This window comes from Nelumbo lutea, chromosome 2 (assembly GCF_056320005.1).
Source record: "Nelumbo lutea isolate HS-2025 chromosome 2, American lotus-T2T, whole genome shotgun sequence".
Classification (NCBI taxonomy): domain Eukaryota; kingdom Viridiplantae; phylum Streptophyta; class Magnoliopsida; order Proteales; family Nelumbonaceae; genus Nelumbo; species Nelumbo lutea.
Window position 1 is genome coordinate 40755340 of NC_142685.1, and position 14955 is coordinate 40770294.

The 14955-nt window shown below is 33.5% G+C and overlaps 1 protein-coding gene across 1 annotated transcript in view; it reads left to right on the top strand.

Annotated features, from left to right (window-relative positions):
* The first annotated feature begins 11580 nt into the window (after positions 1-11580).
* LOC148870062 (Mitochondrial transcription termination factor family protein) overlaps positions 11581-14955 on the top strand; it is a 68036-nt gene continuing 64661 nt past the window's right edge. Inside the window, exons 1-2 of the mRNA XM_088973360.1 lie at positions 11581-12562; positions 14695-14832. Coding sequence (XP_088829486.1) covers positions 11978-12562; positions 14695-14832 — 723 coding nt within the window. The 5' untranslated portion in view covers positions 11581-11977. The remainder of the gene's footprint in view (positions 12563-14694; positions 14833-14955) is intronic.

Genomic DNA, 14955 nt, shown 5'->3' on the forward strand with positions numbered 1-14955 from the left:
ATCTAAGGCACAAAGGAGCAAAGCAAGAAAAAGATGCCATTGTGACAACATAAGAAAGAAGAATGAGGAGACATCAAGCTCAAGTGGTTTCTTGATGTAATCATTTGTAAGATGCATAACATTAGGCTTAGTTGTGACTATTCCCGACATTACCAAGACCTTAGAGACCAATGGTTAAATTAGTTTTAGGTGGCTAGGCTTTCACTAGACTTTATTTGAGCTGAAATGTGAAATTTCTAAGCATAAAAACCTAAGTAATCAATTTTCTAACTTTGGGTGTCGCAAGGTAAAATTTTATAAGGTTAGTCATATCCTATAGTCGACTGCCTACAAGGCAATAGTCAACTACTTGTGATAGACGAGTTTGGTGTTGCACTAGCCTTGGCTAGTAGTCAACTAATAGAAAAGGGTTATGCAACTATCCTTGATAGTCAAGAACTTAAGTGCAACACCTAGTTGAGTACCAAGAGGTAGTAGTCAACTACCAAAGAGAAAATATTTTATTGTGGGTAGTAGTCAACTACCAAATGATATCAATTGGCTACTAACTTCTAACAAGGATAAAGCAATCGACTACCATCGAGCCAATCAACTATTTCATGAAAAGAAATAAGTTTTTTACCATTTGAAGGCTCAATGACTCTTTTCTCTTATGATAAGCCTTTAATCTTGTTGTGAACAAGCTCTAAACATTTCGTAAAAAGGATTAATATCTTCCAAATGGATATATAACGGCCATATGATCTCTAAGCATGTTTCTTGCAATAAAATACTTGTATTTGAGATGAAAATCTTAAGTTTATTGTGCTAAGAAGAAAAAGAGTTAATAAAGAGCATTATTGAGTGAAGAGATTCTAAGCTTAAAAGAGGTCTCATAAAAAAAAAAAGATTTCATCCTTGGAGAAAAAAATTGTAAAAGTTGTATGTGCTCTCATTAATTATATCCACGAGTTATTTTTCTCTTTTACAGCAATAGCCCATTATTGTTTAAGCATTCTCCTGCATTTTAATAGTTTATGTTGTATTTGCATATCTACCAAGTTAGAGGCATTTTATTATTGTGCTTTCATTGTTTATATATGCTGTATTTGCAGTTAAGTGTTTTGTGATTGAACACCATAGTAGTTAGGATAGAACCCGAAGGTTTATCCATTAAAGGTCTTAATCACACTCATAAAGTCCAACTATTGTAAAAGTCTTATTGACACCTGGGAAGTTCAACTAGTTGCAAGGGTTTTGTTGGCGCTGTGAAGTCCAACTAGTTTTAATGAAAATTCTCAAATAATGTGCTTGGGGAGAAGACATAGACTTGTGTTTGGTCGAACATCTATAAATCTTATGTGTACCTTTCATTTTCTTGTAGTTGCTCATTGTTGTTCTTAATATTTGTTATTCACACTACTAAATCTTGTCCCATAATCACTTTTCAATATATTGCTCTCTATATATTTTGTTTATCATAATAGGTATTGGTTTGGAGAGGAAAATTTTGTAAACCCCCCTCCCGAGGTTAGGCTACTTAGGCTATCAAGTGGAACCAAGCAAGTTCACCATTAGTTTGTAGCTTAATAGCTAAGTGGTTTAAAATGGCCACCTAAACTAGCACTTCCTATTTTGAGGGGCAATTCATCTTTAGGCCTTTGGTCTTCAATGGAAAACACTAAAACTATTAGAAGGTGAGAATGAGAATCTATCTTATTTCTCTTAACTATGACCTTTGGGAAACAATTGAAAATAGTCTCTCTAAGATATTAAAAGAGATAGGAGAAGAAATGGTATAAAAGGTTTCCTCACAATAGACTGGGGATGAGAAGAAGAAAACATCCTTAAATGAAAGGGCTAGGAATATTCTTCGTTGCACACTATACAACATTGTAGTCATTAGGACCTTTGCCTATAGATCTGCACAAGAAATGTGAAGAATTCTCGAAGACACGTATGAGGGAACCAACCAAGATAACCCAAAACTAGTTCTCTAATCAACAAACTTGAGGTATTTGAAATAACATCTTGAGAATCCACTGCTAATGAACTTATTTTTTCTAAAGATTATATAAATGGGATCAAATCCTCGAAGAGCTCTATATGAAAGATAAAAAAGTGTAAAGCCCTCATGAAGAAAATTACAACGAATTTATGCAATAAAGTAGAATAAGAGCAAGTTGTGTGCAGAGCATTCTTAGAACTAGAAAGAGAAGAATCTAGTGTAATGGAGATGGAATACATAAATAATAAGAGATCATCAATGGAGGAAAGACACGACAATCAAAAAGCCAACATGCTATGCTTAAGTGGCAAGGAGAATGTTAAGGTATCTCTAAATCTTGAACCTTCTCATAGAAAGTTACAAAAGCTATCTAGAATACTTCTCCTACATGGAAAGAAAAAATCAAGAATTATGAGAATAAGGTATAGAATACAAAGAAATTTGTCTGTGAAAATTGTTAAATCATCACTTTAAGATCCCTTAATAAGCAAATGGTTTTATGATAAAGACAAAGTTACTATTATACTCAGGCATAGAAAGGTGAGAAAGTAGAGGGGGATCAACAAAGAAGAAGGAATAAGAGAGAAGTAACACCATTTATAACACAAAGATATCAAGAATCAAGTGACATTGAAATAGCTGGTGACAAAACTCTTAGAATCTAAAACAACAACAATAGGTGGGGAAATAAATCAAAATAGCTCTAGAATCCACTAAGACAAAGGAAGCCTAAAGGAAACGAATAAAAGCAATGTTATTGAAAAAATGAAGTTAATAATCTTTAAATCAAAGTAGAAGCCCAACTCAAGAATCAAAACAGCTAAGAATCTTTGCATTTTTGGGGATTTCTAATCTAGTTTGCTCTTGTTTCATGTTGAAAACAATAATTTGCACACAAGTTTTTATGTTGAAGGTCTCAAGTGACAGGTGCTTACCATGATAGGTATACCCAACATCACAAAAATGTTGAAATTGCTGCACCACTTTTGGTGATTTTGTTGTTTACAATCCAATGGCACGTGCACATAGTGAACTTCCTTTAGCATGTAAATCAAAGTCAAACACTTTATTCCATTGCAATGGTTTCATCTACCAACCACTTCTCTTATAAATTTGTCTAGGTCTGTTGTGAACTCTCCAACCTCTTTGCCAAAATTCATAATTCAGGGACAATTCTATGGGAAGAGATTACAATTTGTCAATACAAATTTCTTGTATAGAACCAAAGATAGAAAATGGTTGACAAATATCAAGTATTTGATATTTAATAAAATAGAAAACAAATCTCTAAGGTTTAATATCTTTACAACAAGAAATCCCATGACACTTTTCTTTAGAGATTCAATCTCATGGCTTAAAAGGCTTGTTCCCCTATGAATCTAGAAGTGTGCATGATCCAAGGGTTGATAAAGCTTCTTTTTGAACCAATGCTTATAAATCTTGTAGTAGTTTTACCTTAGAAATCTCTTATGGAGAAGCACTAAGGTGGCATTTGGTAAATTTGAAGTCTGAAGTTTAAAAAGAAAAACCACCTCCGGAAAAGCTCTAAAAGCATTCAGTGGAAAATTTGCTTTTTCACATTTGCAAATATACAAATATAGTGGAGTTATTCGATAATCTAAATGTTGTAATGTCTAAAAACTATGTATTTTACAAATTTACCCCTCGAAGTTGTTATTTAAATAAAAAAACAAAATGATTAAAATACACATTAAAATAGTAATACAAAGATTAATATTATAAAAATTTTTAAAAATAAAAATAAAATAAGTATAAAATATAATACTAATAAAAAATAATGTAAGATATAAAATTTGCCTTTATTATTTAAAATGCATAAAATAAAAAAAAATTAACCAATAAATATACTATTAAGGATAATTAAAATATTGCAACTATTTTAATAAAAAAATTAAAAATAAATACAAAACATTATTAAATGGTAAATCAATGAATGAAAATGATACAAAATTTAAAAAATAAGTAAGTTAAATTGATAAAAAAATCATCTTAATTTCTTTATAGAAAATATTAGAATTATAAAGAAAGAGAAAAGGAGAAAAAATCTCCTATGAATCTAGAAGTGTGCATGATCCAAGGGTTGAAAAAGCTTATTTTTGAACCAATGCTTATAAATCTTGTAGTAACAGTACCTTAAAATCTCTTATAGAGAAGCACTAAGGTGGCATTGGTAAATCTAAAGCTAGAAGTCTAAAAAGCAAAAACACCTCCAAAAAACTCTAAAAGCATTCAGTGGAAAATTTGCTTTTGCAGACGACTGAATATAGTGGAGTTATTCGATAATCTAAATGTTGCAATGTCTGAAAATTGTGTATTTTACAAATTTACCCCTAAAAGTTGTTATTTAATTAAAAATAAATGAAAATGATTAAAATACACATTAACATAGTAATAAAAAGATTAACATTATAAAGATAATAAAATTATAAAAATAAAAATTAATAAATAATATAAAATAAGTATAAAATATAATAATATTATTAATACTAATAAAAAATAATGTAAGATATAATATTTGCCTTTATTATTTAAAAATAGCAAAATATAAAAAATATTATTAACCAATAAATAGCAATAATAAATATACTATTAAGGATAATTAAAATATTGCAACTATTTCAACAAAATAATAAAATGCCATAAAATAAATACAAAACATTATTAAATTGTAAACCAATAAATGAAAATGATAAAAATTTAAAAAAAAAGTAGTAAGTTAAAATAATAAAAAGATCATCTTAATTTTTTTTTATATAAAATACTAGAATTATAAAGAATGAGAAAAGGAGAAAAAATCTCCTATGAATCTAGAAGTGTGCATGATCCAAGGGTTGATAAAGATTCTATTTTAACAAATGCATATAAATCTTGTAGTAGTCATACCTTAAAAATCTCTTATAGAGAAGCAATAAGGTGGCATCCAGTAAATCTGAAATCTGAAGTTTGAAAAGCAAAAAACACCTTCAAAAAGCTCTAAAAGAATTCAATGGAAAATTTTCTTTTTCACATTTGTAGACGTTTGAATATAGTGGAGTCATTCGATAATCTAAATGTTGTAACGTCTAAAAACTCTGTATTTTACAAATTTACCCCTCAAAGTTGTTATTTAGATAAAAATAAATAAAAATGATTAAAGTACGCATTAAAAGAGTAATAAAAAGATAATAAAATTATAAAAAATAAAATTTAATAAATAATATTATTAAAAATAACATAAAATAAGTATAAAATATAATAATATTAATAATACTAATAAAAAATAATGTAAAATATAAAATTTGCCTTTATTATTTAAAAATAACAAAATATAAAAAGTTATTAACCAATAAATATACTATTAAGGATAATTAAGATATTTCAACTATTTTAATAAAATAATTAAATGCCATAAAATAAATACAAAACATTATTAAATGGTAAACCAATAAATGAAAATGATAAAAAATAAAAAAAAGTAGCAAGTTAAATTAATAAAAAGATCATCTTAATTTTTTCATAAAAAATACTAGAATTATAAAGAAAGAGAAAAGGAGAAAAAATCTCCTATGAATCTAGAAGTATGCATGATCCAAGGGTTGGCAAAACTTCTTTTTGAACCAATGCTTATAAATCTTGTAGTAGTCAATCTCTTATAAAGAAGCACTAAGGTGGCATCCGGTAAAACTGAAGTTAGAAGTCTGAAAAGCAAAAACACCTTCAAAAAAACTCTAAAAGCATTAAGTGGAAAATTTGTTTTTTCACTTCGATAATCTAAATGTTGTAATGCCTGAAAACCGTGTATTTTACAAAATTTACCCCTCAAATTTGTTATTTAAATTAAAGTAAATGAAAATGATTAAAATACACATTAAAAGAGTAATAAAAAGATTAACATTATAAAGAAAATAAAATTATAAAAAATAAAAATTAATAAATAATATTATTAAAAATAATACAAAATAGGTATAAAATATAATAATATTAATAATACTAATAAAAATAATGTAAGATATAAAGTTTGCCTTTATTATTTTAAAAGAATAAAATATAAAAATTATGAACCAATAAATGACAATAATAAATATACTATTAAGGATAATTAAAATATTGCAACTATTTTAATAAAATAATTAAACGCCATATGCATAAAATAAATACAAAACATTATTAAATGGTAAACCAATAAATGAAAATGATAAAAAAATTAAAAAAATAGTAAGTTAAATTAATAAAAAGATCATCTTAATTTCTTTATAGAAAATATTAAAATTATAAAGAAAGAGAAAAGGAGAAAAAGTATAAATAAAAAGATAAAAATGGAGTTTAACGGCATGAAGGTGGAAAACAGGTTGGGGATCAAATTTTTATTAATTTTTGATAGGGGCACACATAAGTTAAGAGAACTTTTTCGCTGCTTTGCGAGCAATGACAGTAAGAACATCGCCACTGCTCCTCCTCCCCTTTCCATCTCTATTTGTTTTACCTTTGTTTTATCTCATTCTCCCTCCTCATCTTGCTTTTTATTGTTTTTTCCTTTCTCCATATCCCTGTTATAGAGACCGGGGGTCCTAGTTCACTTGAAGAAGAAGAAGAAGAGATGGGGAAACAGTAAACGGTCATTATTAGGCTATTACAGAGAACAATGGCCAATCCTAGTTCATCGTTCCTCTGTTTATCAGAATCAGAACAGAGAATAAGAAGAGAAGGGCGAACAGTGAACGACCATTGTTAGGCCGTAACAGAGGACAATGGTCGATCCTGGTTTGTCACTCCTCTATTCATCGGAATCAGCGCAGCGACGAAGAAGAAAAAGAAATAAAAGATGGATGGGTATTTTGGTAAACAAAATATCGTCTGCTGCCTCTGAGCGCATTCAAAGGTAACGAACTAAACGAACTCACTGAATGATTCGGAGGAATTTTCAGATTTCAGATGATGAATTCGGAGGTGCTGTCGAACGACCCAGAAGCACCGAAAAGTAAAAAAATTCTGTGTTCGGAGGTTGATTCAGTGCTACCGAACACCACCTAAGTATTTTTTTTAGTGGTGAACAACTCTAGAACTCTTCTATAGATTGAGGTTTTTGGAGCTTTCATCTTATTCACAAAAAGATATATTGTGAGTTGGAAAAAGGTCATTTATTTGTGAATGAAAACCTTTTTATAGGGGTATGTTGAGAGATTCTTAGAATTTCAACCAAATCACCATCAACTTCCGGGGCCCATGTGATTGGGTGATAACATTTTTTCCTTATCTTTAGAGTTAAGGTTAGATTAACTAGCTTGAATAGGATTTACTTAACCTTATATTTTCATCCAGGCCTATCAATTATATCTGAAAATCCAAGCCCGGTCGATCTGATATTCAATCCCATTATCTCAAATTCCAATGATGTATTTATGTAATCCGATAGGATTCAAACTTAAAAATATACATCTGATTAATAATTGGGTCAATTCGGATTTGACTCCATCCAATCGGAATAAAATCTGAATCCAGATGCATTATAATTTTTATTGATTTTAATATATAAGTTTTATATAATTATATTTAAAATTATAAAAAAATATATTTATATTAAATTTAGTATGTATATTTATATTAATTTATTATGTATAAAGTTGAAAAGTAAATAAATTTTATTTTTTATACTTACAAAAATTAAAAAGGAGCCGGTTAAATCCGAATCTGATCCGAGTCTGTCAAGATTCAAATTCGAATCCAAGGTCTTTGAATTCTATCAGATTTCAGATCGGATTTGAATGCAAGCTTATCAGAGTTGGATTTTTCTAAATCCAACCTAAATCCGATCGGATTATTGCCCTATTTTCATTTAGATCTCTTTCCATATAATTCAAAAAGTTTAGGAACTCTTTTTGTGGGTCCTACTTGAGTTCATCAAATATGGACTTTGTTTTGTACAATTTGGCTTGGACAAGGCCTACTTAATTTGGACTTCAGATTCTTGTAAGTTGTAAGTTTGACTTCCATTTTGGATTTCCAAAATTAGCCAATTTGCGATGTGTGACGAAATTTTTATGTGCCTACAAATGCCTCCTCGAGGCTTGTTTGCATCAACACTTTCTATGTGTAAGAAGTAGACAATGCTCCATATATGAACAAGAGACTTCAAAGTCAAAACTTGTATTGAATAACAATGTTATTGTTGGTATCTCATTGTGGAAGTTTTGCTTGTAAGAAATCACATAACTATGCTTACTTACGTAGCAAAGTCTTCTCTTAGAGCGCATAGCTCTTGGCAAGTAAGCAACAACATATTGATTGGTGACTATGATCATAAGTACGGCAATATGTCAAGGTGATGGCAGTAGTAAATGTTGACCTTATGTGTTTTGATGGTAACAAACTTATTAAGAGTACCAATAGTTAAATACAAGCGTGCAATTGTATTATATACATCCCTAGTTGAACTTGAAGGACTTGATGAAGTCATAGATGGTCTAAGAAGAGTAGTTGTATCAAATGATGAACTAAACAATCTCCAAGGTTGAACTTGAAGGATTTGATGAAGTCATAGATGATCTAAGAGGAGTAGTTGTATCAAATGATGAACTAAATAATCTCCAAGAAAAACCATGCTACCAATCACTGATGAATTGAACACGATGAAAGGTTTGGATAGGACCTTTAAGTCTATCCGATGAAAGGTCTTATTAGCACTTGAAAAGTCCAACTGTTGCAAAGGTCTTGTTGACACATAGAAAGTTCAACTGGTGTAAAGGTTTTACTGACACCTAAGAATCTAGCTAATTTAGTGGAGGTGTGCATGGGGAGAGGTCATAAGCCTAGTTTGGCCGATCCTCTACAAAATCATGTGTGCATTTCATTGTACTTTCTTTGATTTGATTTCTATCATTGATACTAATATTTTTCATTTTATTGCACACTACATTCTTATTCTCTACCTTTATCATATTTCATTAGTTTTGCGAAGGCTTTGGTTGGGGAGTAAACTTTTAGAACTCAATTCTCCCCTTCTTAGATTAGGTTATTTGGGCAACAAGTGGTATAAGAGAAAGCTTCACCATAGATAAAATCTTAACTGCTAGGTGAGGTATAGTAATGGCTACCCAAGATAGATCATCCTATTCTAAGGGGTACTCCATTAGTTGTTCTCTATTCATGCAAATTACCATGGCGTGGACTAGTGGTTGTTGTATTGTATATAACCATTTAAGGGACCTGTCAATGGTGCTAGGACCTACCAGAGCCGATTGGATTTTGCCAAAATTGAGAGAAAATACTCTTTTACAGATGCCTGTGCCATTGGTTTTATCATCCACCAAAATCACAACACAAAAACACACACAAACAACTTAAAATAAAATGAAAATTTTGAGTATTGATCTTAAAGCTTTCTTCTGTTTACCCAAAACTTTTTTTTGTTCACCCTTGGCTCTCCCACTCAAATCCATACGGGCTTCCCCCTTCTCTACCATGTCTTCAAACTATCACCACCATCATTATTTCTAGTATCAATACCAGACCCCAGCTACGACAGCACCATTAGCAACACAAGAAACGATAGCAACAAGAACGCCTCTAAATCCAACAAGCCCAGACTCTATAATGGTGGGAGATTTGAGCCACTAATTTTTCACCTAGAATTAAGACATGGGCCACTAATTTTCACCATAAAATTTAAAAGAAACTAAAGAGATGATGGATAAAATAGTCGTTGGTAGGATGCTAACAACAAGAAGGTTTGGTGCTTGCATTTTTGACAAATTTATTAAAATGTTGTAGGTTTATTTAAACGTTTCATTTTGAAATTTAAAAAAAAAATGATAGATAAAATAGTGGTTAATAGATGCTAACAACAAAAAGAATTTAATCAATTATTGGAAAACTCAGAGGTACTTTAAATTATTTTTTAAACAATAGAGATAAATAAGTCAATTTTCTAAAACTTAGGTGTACTTCAAAAAAATGTAATTTTCATTTTTTCTAAAGATAAATTACAAAAACCCCCCTGTCCTTTATTTTGCGACAAAGACCCCTTATAGTATGACCGAAACAGAGACCCACAGTAGGGGTAATCCCATCTACCACAGGTTCCTTCACGAACTCGTTGCAGCGACTAATTCGGGCATACCCCTCCTCTAGCTTCTTCTCTCCCTCAGGAACCACACGTTTATTTCCATCGACCCTTTTGGCTTCGCCCAAGAGGCTAATCATTTGGAGTTTTGAAGTTTCCGAAGTATTAATCTTCAAGGCTTGAATGAACACAAACTTACCGAATTTCTTCAACTTGTCTGAGCCAATCATTCCAGTGATGAAGTTGTTTACAGAGACGTTCAAGAACTTAAGTGCAGGAAAATCAAATGGGAAGCTTCCATTCATGACGTTGTTGGAAATGTCAAGGTACTACAGCGAGCGAAGATTGGCGATGGGTTCTAAGCTCCCTGAAATGTTGCAACTTGAGACGTCGAGATGTTCGAGCTTCACAAGGTTCTCCACCCTAGAAGGCAAAACTCTCAGATCGTTGTGCGAGAGGTTGAGTACTTGGAGGTTCGAGAATCCCGGCAGATGGACCAAGTTGGTGAACCTATTGTGCGAGAGATCGAGCTTCTGAACCGACGACAATGACAAAACCGAATTGGTTTTCGAGGTGGGGCAAAGACCAACATTTCCTCCAAGACGATTCATGGTGAGATTGACTTCGATGAGGCTCGGCATCGACTAGAACCAACCTGGAATAGACCCTTGTAGTTTGTTGTAGGATAGATCCATATACTGTAACTTGGATAGATTACGAAGAAAATTCCATGAAACAAGTCCGCTCAGATTTCTTCCTGGAAGCTTTATTTCCTTAACTAGAGGATTCGAGCAATTCCCTTCTCTAGATTCGAAAAGCGACAAGTCAAATCCGGCAACGGAGTGAAAGGCTCGGGAGATTAACTCCCTAGTATTACAACTAGTACTAGGTGCTCCGCCCACCCTTAACGCGTTCGGTATACAAAGAAAATGGGGACTCGGGAATCTAACGCATCAACTATCTAAACGCTAAAGATCAGCAAGATCCTGTGCACGCCAACTGTTCAATCGAGTTCAGTCTAGATTAAGATTAGCGATCGAAGATCAGTTATCGCATGTGCGGCTTTTGATTGTACAAGCAAAAACAAACAAAATAATTCTCATCTTCTTCACAAAAAACATACGTCTTATAGATTGTCGACATGTTTTGCGACAATCTATAAGAATAAGCAACCGTTGTAGCTACCACTACCACTGGCCAACTCCCACACTTGGGCCGGATTTCTTTATCCCTTCCATCAAGCAGTTAACGTACTCTGCAAACCGGTTCCCCTTCTCTCCAGAATTCTTGATTGCCTCGAGATTCTTCCATGCATCCATGCTGTTTTGGATTGCTTAATGGTCGGGCTTGTGTGGTGGAGAAGAGCAAGGCGATGGAGCCCAACAAGAGAATAATTAAGAAGAATTAAGAGAATGAAGCGGCCAAGGGGAATTAGTCGTTGCAACGAGTTGTGGCGGCTATGGCTGAGAGGAACGAAAAAAGCGTGGGAAGAAGAAAGAGGAGATAAAGAGGAATGGGAAAAAGAGAGATCGAGGGAGAGAGAAATGTAATGGAACATGAGGTAGAGGGGATTAACGCCATTTTGTTTGTTTATCGTGATATCGGGGAATATGAACAATGCTTTTCTCCAATAATTATTACAATGATAATATGGGAGTTAAAAAATATTGCAACGGTGGTCTTCTCATTTTTTAAAGGAAGGTTGACGGTTTTGTCGCAAAACAAAGCACAGGGGGTCCTTGTCCCAGACCCCATAGTTCAGGGGGTTTTTGTAATTTACCTTTTTTCTAATTGAAATCAATCAATATCGGACTTAGGTGCGTCCGATCCGAGTACTATCCGATATGCCTACAACGAGAAGTTTAGGTAGGGTTTTTCAGAGGTTTTAGAGGCTAACGTACCTTCGAGCGATGAACGATGGTTGATGGACCATGCTCGCGCCAAGCCTGCCTTCTCTCTCAAAAAATCTCAAAATATCAGTTCCGCACGAACCAGTTTTCTTGGGGAATTGGAATTTCCCATGTAATCTGCAATTTCCTGAAAGCATCTATCCTTCTCCTTCTAAAACTTATTTAAAATTCGAAAGATTCAATTATTCTCTTCTCTTCAATCGACTCTCAGACACCCGTCAACGAGCTTCTACCGTCGAACATGGCGGGAACTCCGACGACGAGGAACTGGTTCTCGAGGCACGTGAAGCCGTGGCTGAGGTTCTGCAAGAAGGTGGGGTATCCAAACAAGAGTCGCTTGACATCGTGTCAAATTCACCGAAGTATGTCAAGATGCTGATTGATGGTGTTCATGATTTGGACGAACATTCACTGTGGAAGTCATGGAGTGCTGAGGGAGAAGATGTGGAGAGTCTTTCTTTTAAGAAGAAGGTGTTTTACATGGCCAAGGAGAAGGGAGATAACGGTATGCTTCCGTTCTTGGAGAGCATTGGACTGAACCCTATGGTATCGACGCATGTCGCACGGTATCTCTCCTCAGAGAAGCTTCCAAATCTCATTAATAAGGTATCGCCACAATCTTCATGGAGATTGGACAATATTGATTAATTTCTCTGTAGGTATTGTATATTATAATGTGTGGAACGGGGCTAAAATCAAATTCTGGACTGACCTTTGGTGGGGAGAAAACACATTGGCTAACACTTAGCCCCGCTTGTTTAATCTCTCCCAAAACCAAGAAGCCACCATAGACTCCTGTCTATCAGATTCGCCTCCTATAACAAGCCGGAACCTAAATTTAAGAATCTCTTAAGGGACGTAGAGATTGATGAACTTGCAGATCTGTTAAATGTCTTAAGAGAGGTCTATTTTTCCCCATCAAACCAAGACTAGGGAATCTAGAAGCTCCACCCTGCCGGAAAGTTCTCAACTAAATCTTTTCTCAGGGCCTTTGGTCGGGTGAGACAAACTCCGGGTTCCCTCGTAGAAGAGTTTGGATTGCCCACATCCTTCATAGAGTTTCATTTTTTGTTTTTTTTGTTTTTTTTGTTTTGTTTTTTTTTTTTTTTTTTTTTTTTTTTTTTTTTTTTTTTTTTTTGGTGTGTGTGTGGGAGACTTGCTTGAAAGGGAAAAAACAGAAAGGTAGATTGTGTATCTCCCTCCCATGTCTGCACCCTTTTTCTCAGCAATGGTGAGTCAGCTGAGCATCTCCTTCTACATTGTTCAGAAACAAGGAAGATCTGGCGTCATTTTATAAATCTTGTTGGTACATGATGGCTCAAGCAATAATGTGGAGTGTTTGGGAAGAACAAAACAGTCGCATTTTTTACAACAAAGCTAGATCCATGGAAGACATGATTTCTCATTTAATATACCTGTGCAATTTGTGGGTGCTGAATTCAGAGAGTTTGAAAGGAATGACTATGAATATGCTTCAGCAGAATGTGGTGGAAATATTGTTCTCTTCACCCAGTATTTTAAGAGTTAAAAGCCTTCCCCAACAAAAGAAGAGGAGGGGGTGACTCTATACTTTGATGGAAGTGCAGCTGGAAACCTGGGAATGGTAGGAATAGGTGGTGTGTTTAAGAGGGATGAAATCCCTATGTGGGCCTTTAGTGGACTAATTGGGACTGCAGACTCCACAGCATCTGAAGTTTTAGCTGTTCTAATGGGTCTCCGTATCACAAGAGATCTAGGCTTGACTGATCTAGTAGTCAAAGGTGACTCTAGCAACATGGTAAAATGGCTTTGGGAGAAGGAAGGCAAGCCTTGGAGATTGGCTCGCTACTTGGATGAGGCTAGAGATCTTTTGAAATCCTTGAATGCAAATTTAATCTGGATTCCTAGGGAGTTAAACTCTGTAGCAGATAGTTTAGCCAAATCTGGTGTGCACAGGGGAAGCTTGTATGGTGATAGAATTATGCCTTTGTAACCTGTATATAGCTCTTCCATTGTACATTAACAAGTTACTCTTTTTCTCAAAAGTGATACCTTGAGTAAAAGGAATTTGCAATTTGATAACAAAAATTAACTTTTCATTTTTTGATTATGCGCCGTAATTTATGTGAATCATGGGAAATCAAAGCTGCTTATTTGTGTGGTTATTTAACTTTGGTATCTCAACTCCCTCAATAAAGCCTTACCCCAACTATACGGGGTCAGTTACATGAACCCTGTTAATGCCCTTTTACTGTATTGGGTGGGTGCCCTGCCCATTGTTAAGTTTTGGGCTCTCAAATCGTTTCTCACTACTTCAACCTGTGGACTTTTTTTGCCTGCTCCTACCTCTTCTACACCCCTCAACTTGCAAACTTATGTAACTGTAAACTATCCTTGAAAAATGTTTTGAGAGATATGGATAGACATCACTTTAAAGCAAGTTTCCCACCCTCTTGTATAGCAGCAGGGTTAAGCTCACAAAGTAGGAAATGGTTTTCAAAATGTGAAGTTCTAATGCTTATCATGGAATGCTATTTTAACATAGTGTATATTGTATTTCTCATTCAATGTAGACCTTTAGAATGTGAAGGGAAGTTATCAGTTTTGAAGTTTGGTTTAGAGCCAGTGAATTAACTTCTATTGTTAATTACTATTTTTAATTTGTTTTCTTCTTGTAATCATTTATCATTTTCTATGTGCTGCTTGATTCTTTGTTTGGTTAATCAGGCCCATTCTTATTTTACATGTGTCATATATAGGTTAAATATATGAAGGAAATATTATTTTCTAGCAATGATGATGAAGTGGTTGTTGGGAAGAATGCACGTCGCATGATGATAAACCTATCAATTTCCATTGATGAGGATGTTCAGCAAACATTATCATTTTTTGAAAAGGTCTAGTATGACTTGATGCTTCTTTATAACTTTATTTTTTTTTTTTTAACTTTTGGTTTTCTACATTCATAAGGACAAGTAACAAACTTTATCTTTTTTCTCCTCCTGATAACATCTTTAGTT